Raw genomic sequence first — 12,876 nt, 5'->3', positions numbered from 1 at the left:
ATATATCTCTTATTATGGGCAATTTAACCTTCACATCAACCCAATAAGCTAGGCACAATTATTATCCCATTGTACAGATGAGGAAACAGACACAGAGACAATAAGTAACTTACCCAAGTTCACACAGCTAGTTAGTGATGGAACTGGCATTTAAACCAAATAGTATGACTCCAGAATTCATGCTCATAATACTAACATGATATTCCTCTCAGTCTCTCTGTTCTTTCAAATTTTAACACCAATTTAATACGAATTTTAGACATATAATAAATGTAATGGGATAAATGGTGCTCCACCCAGCCGAAAAAGGTACAGCCATGTCTTAATCCCCCAAACCTATGGATGTTACTTTACTTGGAAAAAAGGTCTTTGCAGATGTAATTAAATTAAAGATATTGAGATGAGGAGATTACCCTGGCTTACCCTGATGGGCCCTAAATCCGTCCTTGAAAGAGACAGATGCACAGAGGAAAAGATATACACAGAGGAGAAAGCAGTGTAAAGATGGAGACAGATTGGAGTGATATGGTCACAAGCCAAGAAAGCCAAGGAATGCTGACAGCCACCAGAAGTTGGAAGAGGTAAGGAGTGGATTCTCTTCTAGAGCCCCCAGAGAAAGCACAGCCCTGCCAGATTTCGAACTTCTGGCCTCTACAACTGAGAGAATAAATTTCTGCTGTTTCAGGCCACCAACTTTGTGGTAATTTGTTACAGCAGCCTCCAGAAAAGAATACAATAAATAATGAGTTGGCTTTGGATGACTACACTGGAAACACATTTTGACAAACTGTTGAGGGTGATGTTCTGGAGCCAGCTCGGGCAGGCTGGCAAGAGTCGATTTTTGAGTATTGAAGAATATTGCAAACTGGTTGTTACACTGCTACCAATCAGGGGTCCCCTCACCCCCCAAAGTCACTTTGCCATTTCACCACTACCTCTACTTTAAGCAGTCTTGGGAGCTAAGGTGGTTCACTCTTAGCCTGGGTCTCCAGTCTCTTCAGTTCTCACTCACTGCAGCTAGTAGCCTCTAGACTCTAACAACAGGAAATGTCTTCCTTTCATTAGGAAAGGCATCTTATGTCCTATAGCTAGTTTTAATTATTATTGATAGTATGTATAGAGATAGGAAGAGGTGTGGATAAAGCAAGATAGGAATATGAGGATTTTTATAATAATAGACCTATTATAAAAGCTAGTTAAGGGACTTCCCTGGTGGCGCAGTGGTTAAGAATCTGCCTGCCAATGCAGGGGACAGCGGTTCGAGCCCTGGTCCGGGAAGATCCCACACGCTGCAGAGCAACTAAGCCCATGTGCCGCAACTACTGAGCCTGCACTCTAGAGCCTGCGAGCCACAACTACTGAAGCCCGCACACCTAGAGCCCGTGCTCCAAACAAGAGAAGCCACTGCAATGAGAAGCCCACGCACCGCAATGAAGAGTAGCCCCCGCTCAACGCAACTAGAGAAGCCTGTGCGCAGCAACAAAGACCCAACGCAGCCAAAATTTTAAAAAAAGCTAGTTAAGCAGGGCATATTCAACACCCCACCACCACCATTTCTCTCTACCCATCTCATACAAATACTTCTACTCTAACATTAATTTTATATTTTTATAGAATAATTACTGAGATCAGATATTCTCAAGCCAAAAGACATTTTAAGTAAAAACTTGGGGGTATGGTGACTGCCTAAAACCTAAAAACATGACTCTACTGCCTGAATGGCTGTTGATTTACCCTATGCTTTTTCTTTCTAAATCAAAACTTTTACCTAATGCCTGGCTACAGAAAACCTTCTGTTATGAATTGAATTGTACTCTCCCAAAATTCATATGTTGAAGTCCTAACCCATGTTATCTCATAATGTGTCCTTATTTGGAGACAGGATCTTTACAGAAGTAATCAAGTTAAATGGGGTTGTTAGAGTGGGGCTTAATCCAATATGACTGTTGTCCTTCGAAGGAGGGGAAATTTGGAGACAGACATGTAAGAAGGGAGAAGATGTGAAGATACAGGGAGGAGATGGTCATCTACAAGCCAGGGAAAGAAGCCTAAAACAGATTCTCTCCTCATAGCCCTTAGCAGGAACCAAACCTGCCAACACTGCCATCTGGCTTTTTACTATCCACACCGGGCTGCTGAAAGCACTAGGGGCAGGGTGTACAATACCCACTCGGTGCAGTTCCTGGATAGTTTCTTCTATTCCTTATGTTCCCAGTTGGCATTTTCCTTCAGCACTGGTTTGATTGCTCTAACCCACCAATAGAGGTTTGCAGGGTTAGACCTTGTAGGATACCAATGTCCAATACTTTCTCTGGTTTTGGGCATTCTCATGGGGGAGAATGCCCAATTTTCATTAGTAAAGGGATCTTCCTGACTAACCATTTGCCCTTGGTAACCATCAATGGCACAGAGGGGGCTAGAAAACTTCTGAGGGAGACTGTGTATTAGAGTACATTCAGCTCCAGTGGCCCTCACCCGAAGGCAGTGCTGGCCTGCATCCTATACTCAGGCTATGGGAGGCACCCACCTCTAATAGGACTGTATCCCTGAGGCTGGAGCAGGCAGAGCATCAGGGATGGTAGAGGCAGGTGGGGCAGGTCTGAACTTTCCACAGGCTGACCAACACAGTGTTGGGTTACCAATCTATCTGTTTAGCTGTGGTCCTGACAGCAATGAAGTCAAACCACATTTGCTTCTGGGTTACTTTTACCAGACCCTTTACAGCCGATTAGGATAGCCTTTTGGCTTTCCGAGCTCCCTCTGTCTCTGGTCTTTCCCCTAGCCCGTACCCATTCTTGGAATTTGTATTTCCCCAGATTCCACTCCTTAGGGTCCTAATCAGGCTTTGTCACAAGGGCTGGGACCTTAATCCATGGCAGTTTGCACCCCCCTAGCTTTGCAAAACACACACTAAGGTTTCCAACTTCTTATCCTGCTCTCCCACCTTGTCTGCCACCCCTAAACTAGTAGAGCAGTGGACACCTGCACATCCTTCTCTAACCTTAGCTCTTCTTCCAACTTTCTAACCTGAGCTTCAGCCTCTAGTTGGGCATCGGGATTCAGTGACCTACCCACAGCAGAGGACGGCTCACTGGACAGCCATGTATTTCTTTTCTCTGCTGCAGTGCACTCTACACAGTTCCTCAAACAAGTGCACTAGACCAGCTGGTGTTTTCAAGGGCACCCGTGTACTCACATAGCAGTCCACAAGCATCTAACATACAGAACACTCCCACTACCCCACATGGAGGTCAATGGCCAATCCAGAATTCCCCCCAACAATGCCTCTCTCCCAGCACTCATTTCTTGGGTCTCCTGCCTAGCTTGTCAATTGCTAGTTAGAAACCTCAATAAGGAGGTTTCTAACTAGCAATAACTGGAGGGAGTTGTCCAGGTGAAATCTGAAACTGGCCCTGTACGTGGAGGGCAGGGAGACACCAAAGAAATTGGCAGGCCACTCCCGATTGGTAGGTGGGAGGTCTAACAAGCAGGGGTGGGAGGTTTAATAAGCAAGGGAACTTACTGCCTGGTTCGGGCAGCTGCAAGATAAGTGATTGCTGCACCCACCTGCCAAAATCTTAAGAGTGTCTGAAGAGGCCTCAACTGTGTTCAGTCATGTATACCTTCCAGATGGTCTCAACAACACATTGATCTCTCAAGGCTGCATTCTTGAAAATGGCTCCCACTGTGGGAACAGTGGAGAGTGTATATTCTAAGCACGGGGGAGGGGATGAGGAGTCTCCAATTGCCCAGGTCCAGCTCTCGGATCAAATGGGGGTCACGTCCTCTTGATTACCTCCTCCAACGCTATGTCACCATATATTGTATTTACAATAAAAACATCTGTAGGAAGTACAGATGTTTGTTTATTTTTCCTCAATTTTAGAGCATTCATGTTTAGTGGAGATTATCTAAAGTAATTTTGTTTCCGATTGCAGCTTAGTCAATGGCAGATTTGAGATATTCGTTCATATCTACATGCCAAAATCTTTAAAATCTGATTGTTGAGTTCCCAGTAAGTTTTTAAAAGTCACAATTTTGACAGCAATATAGTCTAGTTCATCTAGAAATCCATCTACATATACCTATGCAATATTACAGACAGTACTTGTTTATATTCCAAACTTCTGATATAACCAAATAAAACAATAAAATCAGAAAGTGTGATAATTTGCAAAAGAACTATGTAAGTTTTACCAAGACTTTCTAAACTTGTATAAAGATAAATTCAAGAGAAAATTTGATATTTCAATCCAAAAAGGGTTGTTTTTAGGACATTTTTAAGAGCCATAACAAGCACAGCATGAAACTCGTAGAAGAGTTTGCCTCAGCAGATCCACTGCCAAAGCAGTATTTTCTTAACAATGGAAGAAGATGATTTAGAAAAAAGAGTTATCTGCAAGATTATGTTTTACGCCAAAAATTTGGTTTGTTTTAGAACCATACACATTTTCAGACTTTAACTTTCTGTATGAAAAGTATACTTAAAATGAGTTTTTTTATACAACCATTATTTTTCATAAGGTATAAAAGGTATATTACATACTAGAATAAGTTGCTTTTCCTATGGTAGAAGGGGGAATTTTTGGTATGTTTTTAATAAAATCTTTTTATCAAAAACATGGCAAAATAAGACACTTTAAAAATGGGTTGTAGAAATATAGCTTTTACTGAATGACTTAAATAAGAACACTCCTGAAAAACAGCAGGAAATTTTATTTCATAGTGGGCATCTACAAGGGGTTGCCAGGACCTCTTCTTTGAGGTTGCCTGGACTCTCATCCCCATCCCACCCACCTTGCTTCATGGGAGATGCAGATTTCTGTGATGCATCTTAGAATCACCCGTAGGGTCTTAAAACTCTCTATTGCCCAGACTGCACACAAAACCAGTTAAAAGGGAATCCTGGGCTGAAGCCTGGAGGCTGAAGGCTGGAGTCTAGAGGCTGGGGGTAGGGGTGGAGGAGAGGAGGTGAGTGGTCAGTGTGTTTAAAGGTTCACAGGTGATTTCACTATGCAGCCAAATTTGAGAAGCGCTAGTTTAACGTAACCCCACTTTGCCTTCACACCATTGTTGATTGGTTTGGTATTGAGCACCTAACCCAGGCTGAGCCAATCAGATCTTTCCCTTGGAATTCTGAAACTGTGACTGAAAGGTAATAATGATTATCACTCTGCCATGTCTGAGCTGTATGTGACTTGAACATGTAAATTCAGAAGCAGTTGGCAGCCATGTTCCATAATGTAACTGAAGAATTGAAGACACCAGTAGGTAATGTTAGAGCAAAATGTAGTTGCTCAGAGAGAAACAGCGATGAGAAACAACACTGAGGAAATTTCCTTAGTTCACTACAGCAATCCAAGCTCCAGGAATAGTCTTTCATTCCTTGAATTCCATAAGTTAACCAAATACCTTTCAAAAAATTCTCTTTTTGCTTAAGCTAGTTCCAACTGAGTCTGTTATTCGCAACCAATTGGGTCCTAACTCGTTTATGTCAGTAACAGTGGAGCATTTAGTGTTAAGTATGGAGAGTCTGATTTTTGTTTAATATAAACAGCTTTCTAACAGTCAGAGCTGACTGTGGCAGACATGGAAGTGTGCTGTTTAGACCATGTTCAAGAGAACCTGCTACAGGGAACAGAGTTGACTGACAGCCCCATTCCTGGCAGAATGTTAGAAGATCATCATCCCTATCTACTTCTATAGAGGATTACTGATGACAGATTTCAGGGACACTTTGGGGTGTACACTCTCTAGCAGCTACTTGGCCAAGAGCTCCATCTCCAGGGCACGGAACATCATCTCCACACCAAGTTACAGTTGCCATCCTCACCTTGGATAAACTAGCTGAGCAGCCTCTTCTTCTTCCTGCCTCATTCTGTATTTTTCTATCTCTTATTCTTTCTGACTTTGTCTCTATGTCTCTCTTTTCTATAACTTTCCTTTCTCATTTCTTTAACTGTTTTCCCGTTTAATTTTTATCATTTTCCTCATTTCCTGCTTTGTTTTCTCAGACATACTCATCTTTTTATTTATCTCTATGTCTGCCTCTCTTTCTTGTTTTTTCTTCTGGCACTCTTTCCCTCTTTCTTTCCCTTTGTAATTTGTTCTTTCTTTCTGTCTCTCCTTTCTGTATGCTTGGCTCATCTTCCTTGGCTCAACCTAATTTTTTTCTCTTTCTGTATTTACCTGGTCTTTTCTTCTCTGTTTCTCTTTCTCTCTCCCTTTGTTCTTCCCTCACCTTTTCTTCTTTCACCTTTTTCTTTTAAATTTCTATTGCTACTTCATTATCTCTGTCTCTCTTTAATCTCTTTGTAGATCTCAACTTGTCACTGCCTACTTTTATTTAAGTGTCTACAGAAAAGCAGATATTTCTTTTTGTGTTTTTTTTCTCTATCTCTACCTTACCTTCTTCACCCAGTATCTTTTTGTATTCTTTGCTTCCTCTTTTTCCCCTCCTTTATTGTTTATTTTGTATCTTATCAAATGTTTCACTGACTCTGTTTTCGTATCCTTATCTTCTCTCATTTTCTCTTTTCTTCATTGTCTTTTTCTCTCCTACTGGCTTTGTTCACATACACATACATATCCCTATTCCTCTCTATCCTTTTCTCCTGTCCCTATTTCAAACTCATTTTTTTGCTTTATGTCTGTGTGCACGTGCTTGCACGCATGTGTGTGTGTGTGTACACATTCACATGCACACAGGAGACAAAAGAATGGGGAGAAGGGTGCATGAGGTTAGAGAGGTACCCAGAGCCTGGATCTGTGCTTGTTACTCTGGTTACCCAGGGGAATCATCTGATTTAGTTGTCTGGGATGGGGCCAGTGAATCTAATAAGCATTTGGGTTGAGATCCACTGGTTTAAGATGAAAGCCCTTGAAAGCTAGGATTAAATATATGTACTTCAAGCAATGACTGATAGGGAAACAAAAGAGGTTTTGAGGATTATAGTGAAATAAGATCTCTGTGTGACAGATCATCTGAAAACATTGTGGAGAACAGGACTTGGAAGCAGAGAAACTAATGGAAATTCATATCTATCTTATTGGGCCTAATTCAAAATAGCACCTTACTAGGTTTCCATTTGAAATCCATTTCTTTCTCCCCATAACCCCCTGCAAATGCTTATGTCTGTTGCAGCTCTTGCCAAACTTGCGTCCATATCTGAATTACTTCTCCATTTGTCTGCTATCCCCTAGACTGTGAATATATTGACAACAGGAGTAGGGTACTTTCTCCATTGTTTTCCTAGGACAGTATCTAGCCCAGAGTTCTAATTACAGTAGTTCCTTGGTATCCAGGGAAGACTGGCTCCAGAAGCTCCCCAAGGATACCAAAATCCAAGGATGCTCAAGTCTCTTATATAAAATGGTTGCATATTTGCATATAACCTATGCATACCTTCCTGTATACTTTAAATAACCTCTAGAGTACTTGTAGTACCTAATACAATGTAAATACTATGTAAATAGTTGCCAAGGTGTGGCAAATTCAAGTTTTGCTTTTTGGAGCTTTCTGGAATTATTTTTTCCTGAATATTTTCCATCCGTAGCTGATTGAATCTGCCTATGCAGAACCTACAGATACAGAGGGCCCACTGCATGTAAGTTTTCAGAATCATTATCATCATTTGCTTAATTGAATTAAATAATACACATTTGTCTCAAAACCATTAAGTTGATAATATTGTCAGCTAATACTCAATGAGATGGCAGGTTATATGTGGAGCTGGAGACAGAATTTGTTCACACCAACAATATAACATTTACTAAATGATGGGATAACTAGTAAGAATATAGGTACACTATAAAGTTTTGAATTTGGCCGTGGACTCTTGAGCCAGACATCCTGGGTTTGAATCTTACCCTGACAACTTGCTACATATACAAAGAAGTCTAAGACTGTGCTATTTTCTATACCTAGCTCTTAGTTTCTGTGGCTACCTTGTACATGCCAAGTTGGCTCATGAAGATATTCATCTCTGAAGGCTCCAGCCTCAGTCCCCGTGTACAATATGCTTTGTTTAATTACATTTTTATATTTATTACATTTATATTTATTATTTATATAAATAATTTATTATTATTTTATATTTATTATTTGTGAACTCCAGATAATGTTAGATCCTTCTTATGTCAGCTAGATATTGTCCCAATCTTCCTTCTCTTCAAACCAATTTAGAGAAACATCAGAGTTAAGCAAGTGGTTTTTCCATCTGGAGACTAGTTACAGAACGAGATTTCAGATTCCACCATTTGAAAGCTGAACAAGAAAGAGAATGTCTCACTAGTAAACTGCAAATTTTATCATATTATTTATCTCATAGAATTAGGGTTATTTTTGGAGAGGGCTTCTTGTGGGAAGTAGGTTAGCAAAAAATGAGTCTGTAAGTCCACTGGATGCTATTCTTATCCACAAGGCAATTACTAAACCATGGCAGGTCCAGACCACTGCAGAAGTGGTTGACTGTGGCTCAGGAAACACCTCACAGCCTCAGTGCTCTGCTACTTGTTTCAAACCTCTCTAAGCTCAGTTCCCCTCTCTTTCTGACCCTCTTAGCTTCACATATCTTGGTTCAATCTGCTTTGGTAATCTGGCCTTGCATTGTTTATATTAATATGTACCAGAAAGCCTCATAGGGTGCCTCCCATGTAACTGCCCCTCACCTTCACACTCTGTAAACATGAACACAAGATAGCCATGGGCTGGGACTGAACCCAAGCACATCACTGGATGAACCTCTGATCAATGCCTCTTCTACAGGAGAAGATCCAATTTTCAAATATAAGTTCTCTGTTAAAGCTTAAAGCCTTGTATAGCAAGTAACTCATGTGCAAGATTACTGTCAATTCAGTCTCATTTGTAAAAAACAAACTACTCCTATATAGGAGCAATGATTAAGTTTTATTGCTTCAATTTCTGAGGATGACCTAAAAAGGACCAGCTTTGTAACTCCAAGGAACAGGAGTTTGAGGTCTACCATGGGCCTAATTGGGTATTATCACTTCCTATTCAGTTGAACTTAGCTCATCAGACATTTTACTACCTTTGACTCCACACACACAGAGTAGGTGCTCGATGAATATTTGTTGCTGGACGAATTAGAAATTTATCACACTTGTCCCTAGAGGTTCCAGAGTCCCTGTCTTCTTCCAAGCTCATGTTATTAATAGCAATATCAAGACATCTGAAGTGAAATTACTTTAAATATCACAGTCTTCTTCTATACTGACCATAGAGATTAAAGGCCTAAGGGATTTCCAAAAGAAATAAAGGCAATTATTAAACATACAAAAAAAGTCTTCTCTCCAGCAATAATACCAGTTCCAGAATGAAAAGAAAATTGGAAATACTCTGTAAGACTCACATATGGTGACTGAGACTGCAAGTACGATTTCCAACAGGAGGATGAGGTGAATAACTCTGTTCTCACAAATGAACCATTATTTTCGCTAATATGTAACCCATCTCTGCAAATGGTAAGGTCTAGGGGAAGTCTGCAATGACCCTGTCACTTAGATTTTTTTCATGACTCAAAGCTCAAATAGCACCAAATATCCTGTTTGGCTTTCATGAAACCACTGTTCTCTACTACTCTTTAAAAGTAGGAATCTGTATATCTTGGCAAAGATCAAGATCAAAGATCTAGACCCCTTCTCTTTCTAAGTCATATGTAAGTGCATCTCAAAGATAGATATTGTTTATAAATGCGTCTCTGGAGCCTCTATAAAGATCACTGCATGTTGGAAAGTTTCTGTTTTTCATGGGAAATGTGAAATTGATCTCCATAGCTATCCTTGTATCTGGGCATAATTAAATGAGAATCAGAGAACTCCTCCCCAAAGAAAATTCATTTTTCCCTTTCTTCCTTTTTTAAAATTTTCATTTACTTTCAGTTTTACTACTTCCTTGCTTTTTTACACCACTGTAATTATCAATAGTTGCTTGCTGAAATTCATCAACCACAGTCCATGATGGTAATCAGGAGAGAAGCTACATCCAATAAGGTTATCTAGCACAATTTCTGGCACGTGTCAAACACTCAATACATGTTACTTTTGCTTTTCTTCCCTTTCTGAGCATCAGTCTACAACTCAACCATAACTATTAATCAAATATTTGAACTTTATCTGTCTTTCCTAAAAAACTACTGTGCTGCATGAAGAGTTGCATGTATATTTTTGTAATTTTATGTTCTGTTCAAAGACGCGATAGAAAAGAGATATTATTCATATAAATTTTTAAAATATCAGCAATTAATTATGTTTTACATGATGTAAAATACCTATAGTGGAAAAAGGTTTATTTTCTAAAACTGTCAGTGAAACATCTGCTACATACCTAATGTGAATGGTAGGTTTGAGAGGGATAAAACTGCCACCTGAAATGCATTACCAGCAAGTACCTAGCAATCTTACCTCCTTACTTTAAAGATATGATATTACAAAGACACAATGTTAACTGTGTCCCTCTGTGGTTATCCTCTCATTAAAATCTGTTCTAGTTTTCATAGTTCCTTTTGTTCTTCAACAATCACATTCTAGGGACTAACTCTGGCAACTGAAGTTTGATTCAGGGAAAACTATGAACGTCCACATTACTCATTCTCTCATTCATTCTTTTCATCCTTAGGTTCTGCCTTTTCTAATCTATAGCTTGTGTGACCCACACAACCAAATTTAAGGAAAGTACCCATCCCAGGTTTCCACACGCATTCGAACACAGTCTAGAATCTCATCCTCATAAAATCCAATTACTAAACAGCAAGATTCATGTGTTGCTCTCATGAAAATTTGTCCCACTTATTTTCTGATTCAGTAAAGCTACTGGTTCAAATGTGAAACCACGTGAAAGAAAGATGAAGTCTTAGCTGGTTCCCCTGAGGGATTGTTTCAGAATAAAGCTTTAAGGGCTTCCACTTGATTCATACTTAACAGGCCAATGTCTCTTCTGCCTTCATTAGGAAAAAACGAAAACAAAAAAGTATCTGCTCTGACCAATAGTGTCACCAGCAAAGCCCATTAACAATTTCTCGGAAATAAAAATAGAATCTGGGTAATAAAATAAAGTCTAACCTTTTTCTTTTCCTTTGTGCTTAAGTCTAGTTCCACTTGTTCACAGGGGGCCGCATGCTGAGGCCTCACACCTGGCCCTTCAGACCAGAGTTTCTCCTAAGAAACAACCGTGCCAACACCTTAGTTTACGCGCCGTGTGCAGAAGCACCAAGCAGGACCCTCAGTTCAAGATGGCGGCGGCGGGCCGTGCGCTGAGTGAGATTCTGCTCCTGGCACCGCGATCTGCAGCGTGAGCAGCACAGCTGTGCGGGCCCTGGGAGAACCCCACCCCCTCCTGCTGAGGTCCTTGTAAAGCAGCCCCGCCCACGGCCTGTCGGGAGAGCGTGTGCTGCGTGTGCTCTAGAGCGTGAGCTCCCACCTCTCCATTCTCTGATTAGAGACTAAAGCTTTCCGTTGCTTCTGAACCGAACTCAGCCTCCTTCTATTGGTTCAAGCTACACCAGGCAGAAGGTCCTTTATTGGGGACCGACTTGGGAGGGACTGGTAACAGTGGTATTTAGTCACGTGTACTTTCGTTTGGATTCCAGCAAAGGTTTAACTTCCTTGCCTTCCCACACACACACAAAAAAGATATTTAAACACTAGTTCATGATGATAAAATTAAATTTTACAAACATGAAAATGAAGAAATGTCATTTGTAGCAAAAAATTCAAATTAAAACTTTTTATAGGTTTCATTATTTAATTTCTAGACAGAACAGAAGAATTTTTTTAATGCGATTTGTATCACAAGAGAATCTTGTTTTCTTGAAAAAGGACCTTTTTAAAATTCCAGGTTAAAGTACCACGAAATAATCAAGGTCTGCACATCACAGGTAAAACCCTTCAGCTATTATTGAAACATAAGTATAATTACACACTGGAAAAAGATATTATCAGCAGAGAAAAGATGCCTTAAGTATTCTTTGTCTTCTTCCAAACTGATGGACACGAGTGAGCTCTAATATCATTATGTTTAGAAATGGCTTCATCCAGATCCAACTGTACACCATTAATGTTCACTTCCATACAGCCGTTATAAAAGGCATTCACTGGTGTGGCACTGAATGGAACATCTGAAAAAACAGAATATTAAAATATTAGCCCAGGATTAGCATCTTACTTGCTTATAGTTAGACGAATTATTCAGACTGCCCATTTCCAACCAAAATCTAATCCTAAAGGAAAAGTTAATAATGTAATTCTGTTCAATAAATTCATATTAAGTGACTCCTGTGTATATAAGGTATTGTGCTTGGCACTGAATTCAGCATAGCATGAGTTCCTCTGATTTCGTAAACAGTTCCAGCCAAAACTTAGGTAAAGAAACATACTTTAAAAAGAGTAGAAAATAGCGTATTCTTCCTTGTGATGTTCTACTTTATTATTTCCTCTTTAAATCTGAGCAATAGTTTAAGCATTATTAAGTCATTTTTTCAACTCAAAATTATAGTTACTTGGAAATCTTTATTAAATGCCACAATACATATATCTCTTTTATTTTTGCTGGAATTCTATATTTTCCAAAGAAATAGTGTCTTGCTGAGCATACAATAGCAGGTTGTGATAGGGAATTCACTTTTATGTTATGTTTGGTGTTCTGAAAAATAACAGTTTTAATAACACTTCAGTAAATAGGGCCTCTAGGCCTTTCTACACTTTCACTCTCCTTATCAAACTTAATACTTAGGCGACACCCTTGGATTCCTAAGAACTATGGTTCATCTTCAAAACATCCATCCCTCTACTTGCTTCCTCTTTTTTTGGCATCTCATCTCCATAAATTTTAATCCCAATGGATATTCTTCAGCCCTTATT

At 39.7% G+C, this 12,876-nt stretch overlaps 1 protein-coding gene across 1 annotated transcript in view; it reads right to left on the bottom strand.

The window, feature by feature from the left end:
• Positions 1-11,664: 11,664 nt before the first annotated feature.
• Positions 11,665-12,876, bottom strand: part of PROS1 (protein S) — a 61,556-nt gene continuing 60,344 nt past the window's right edge. The window contains exon 15 of the mRNA XM_036851272.1: positions 11,665-12,134. Within this exon, the coding sequence (XP_036707167.1) occupies positions 11,974-12,134 (161 nt within the window). The 3' untranslated portion in view covers positions 11,665-11,973. The remainder of the gene's footprint in view (positions 12,135-12,876) is intronic.

Source organism: Balaenoptera musculus, chromosome 4 (genome assembly GCF_009873245.2).
Source record: "Balaenoptera musculus isolate JJ_BM4_2016_0621 chromosome 4, mBalMus1.pri.v3, whole genome shotgun sequence".
NCBI classification, from domain to species: Eukaryota; Metazoa; Chordata; class Mammalia; order Artiodactyla; family Balaenopteridae; genus Balaenoptera; species Balaenoptera musculus.
Note: the sequence above shows the minus strand (reverse complement) of the source record. Positions and strands in the feature narration are given on the sequence as shown.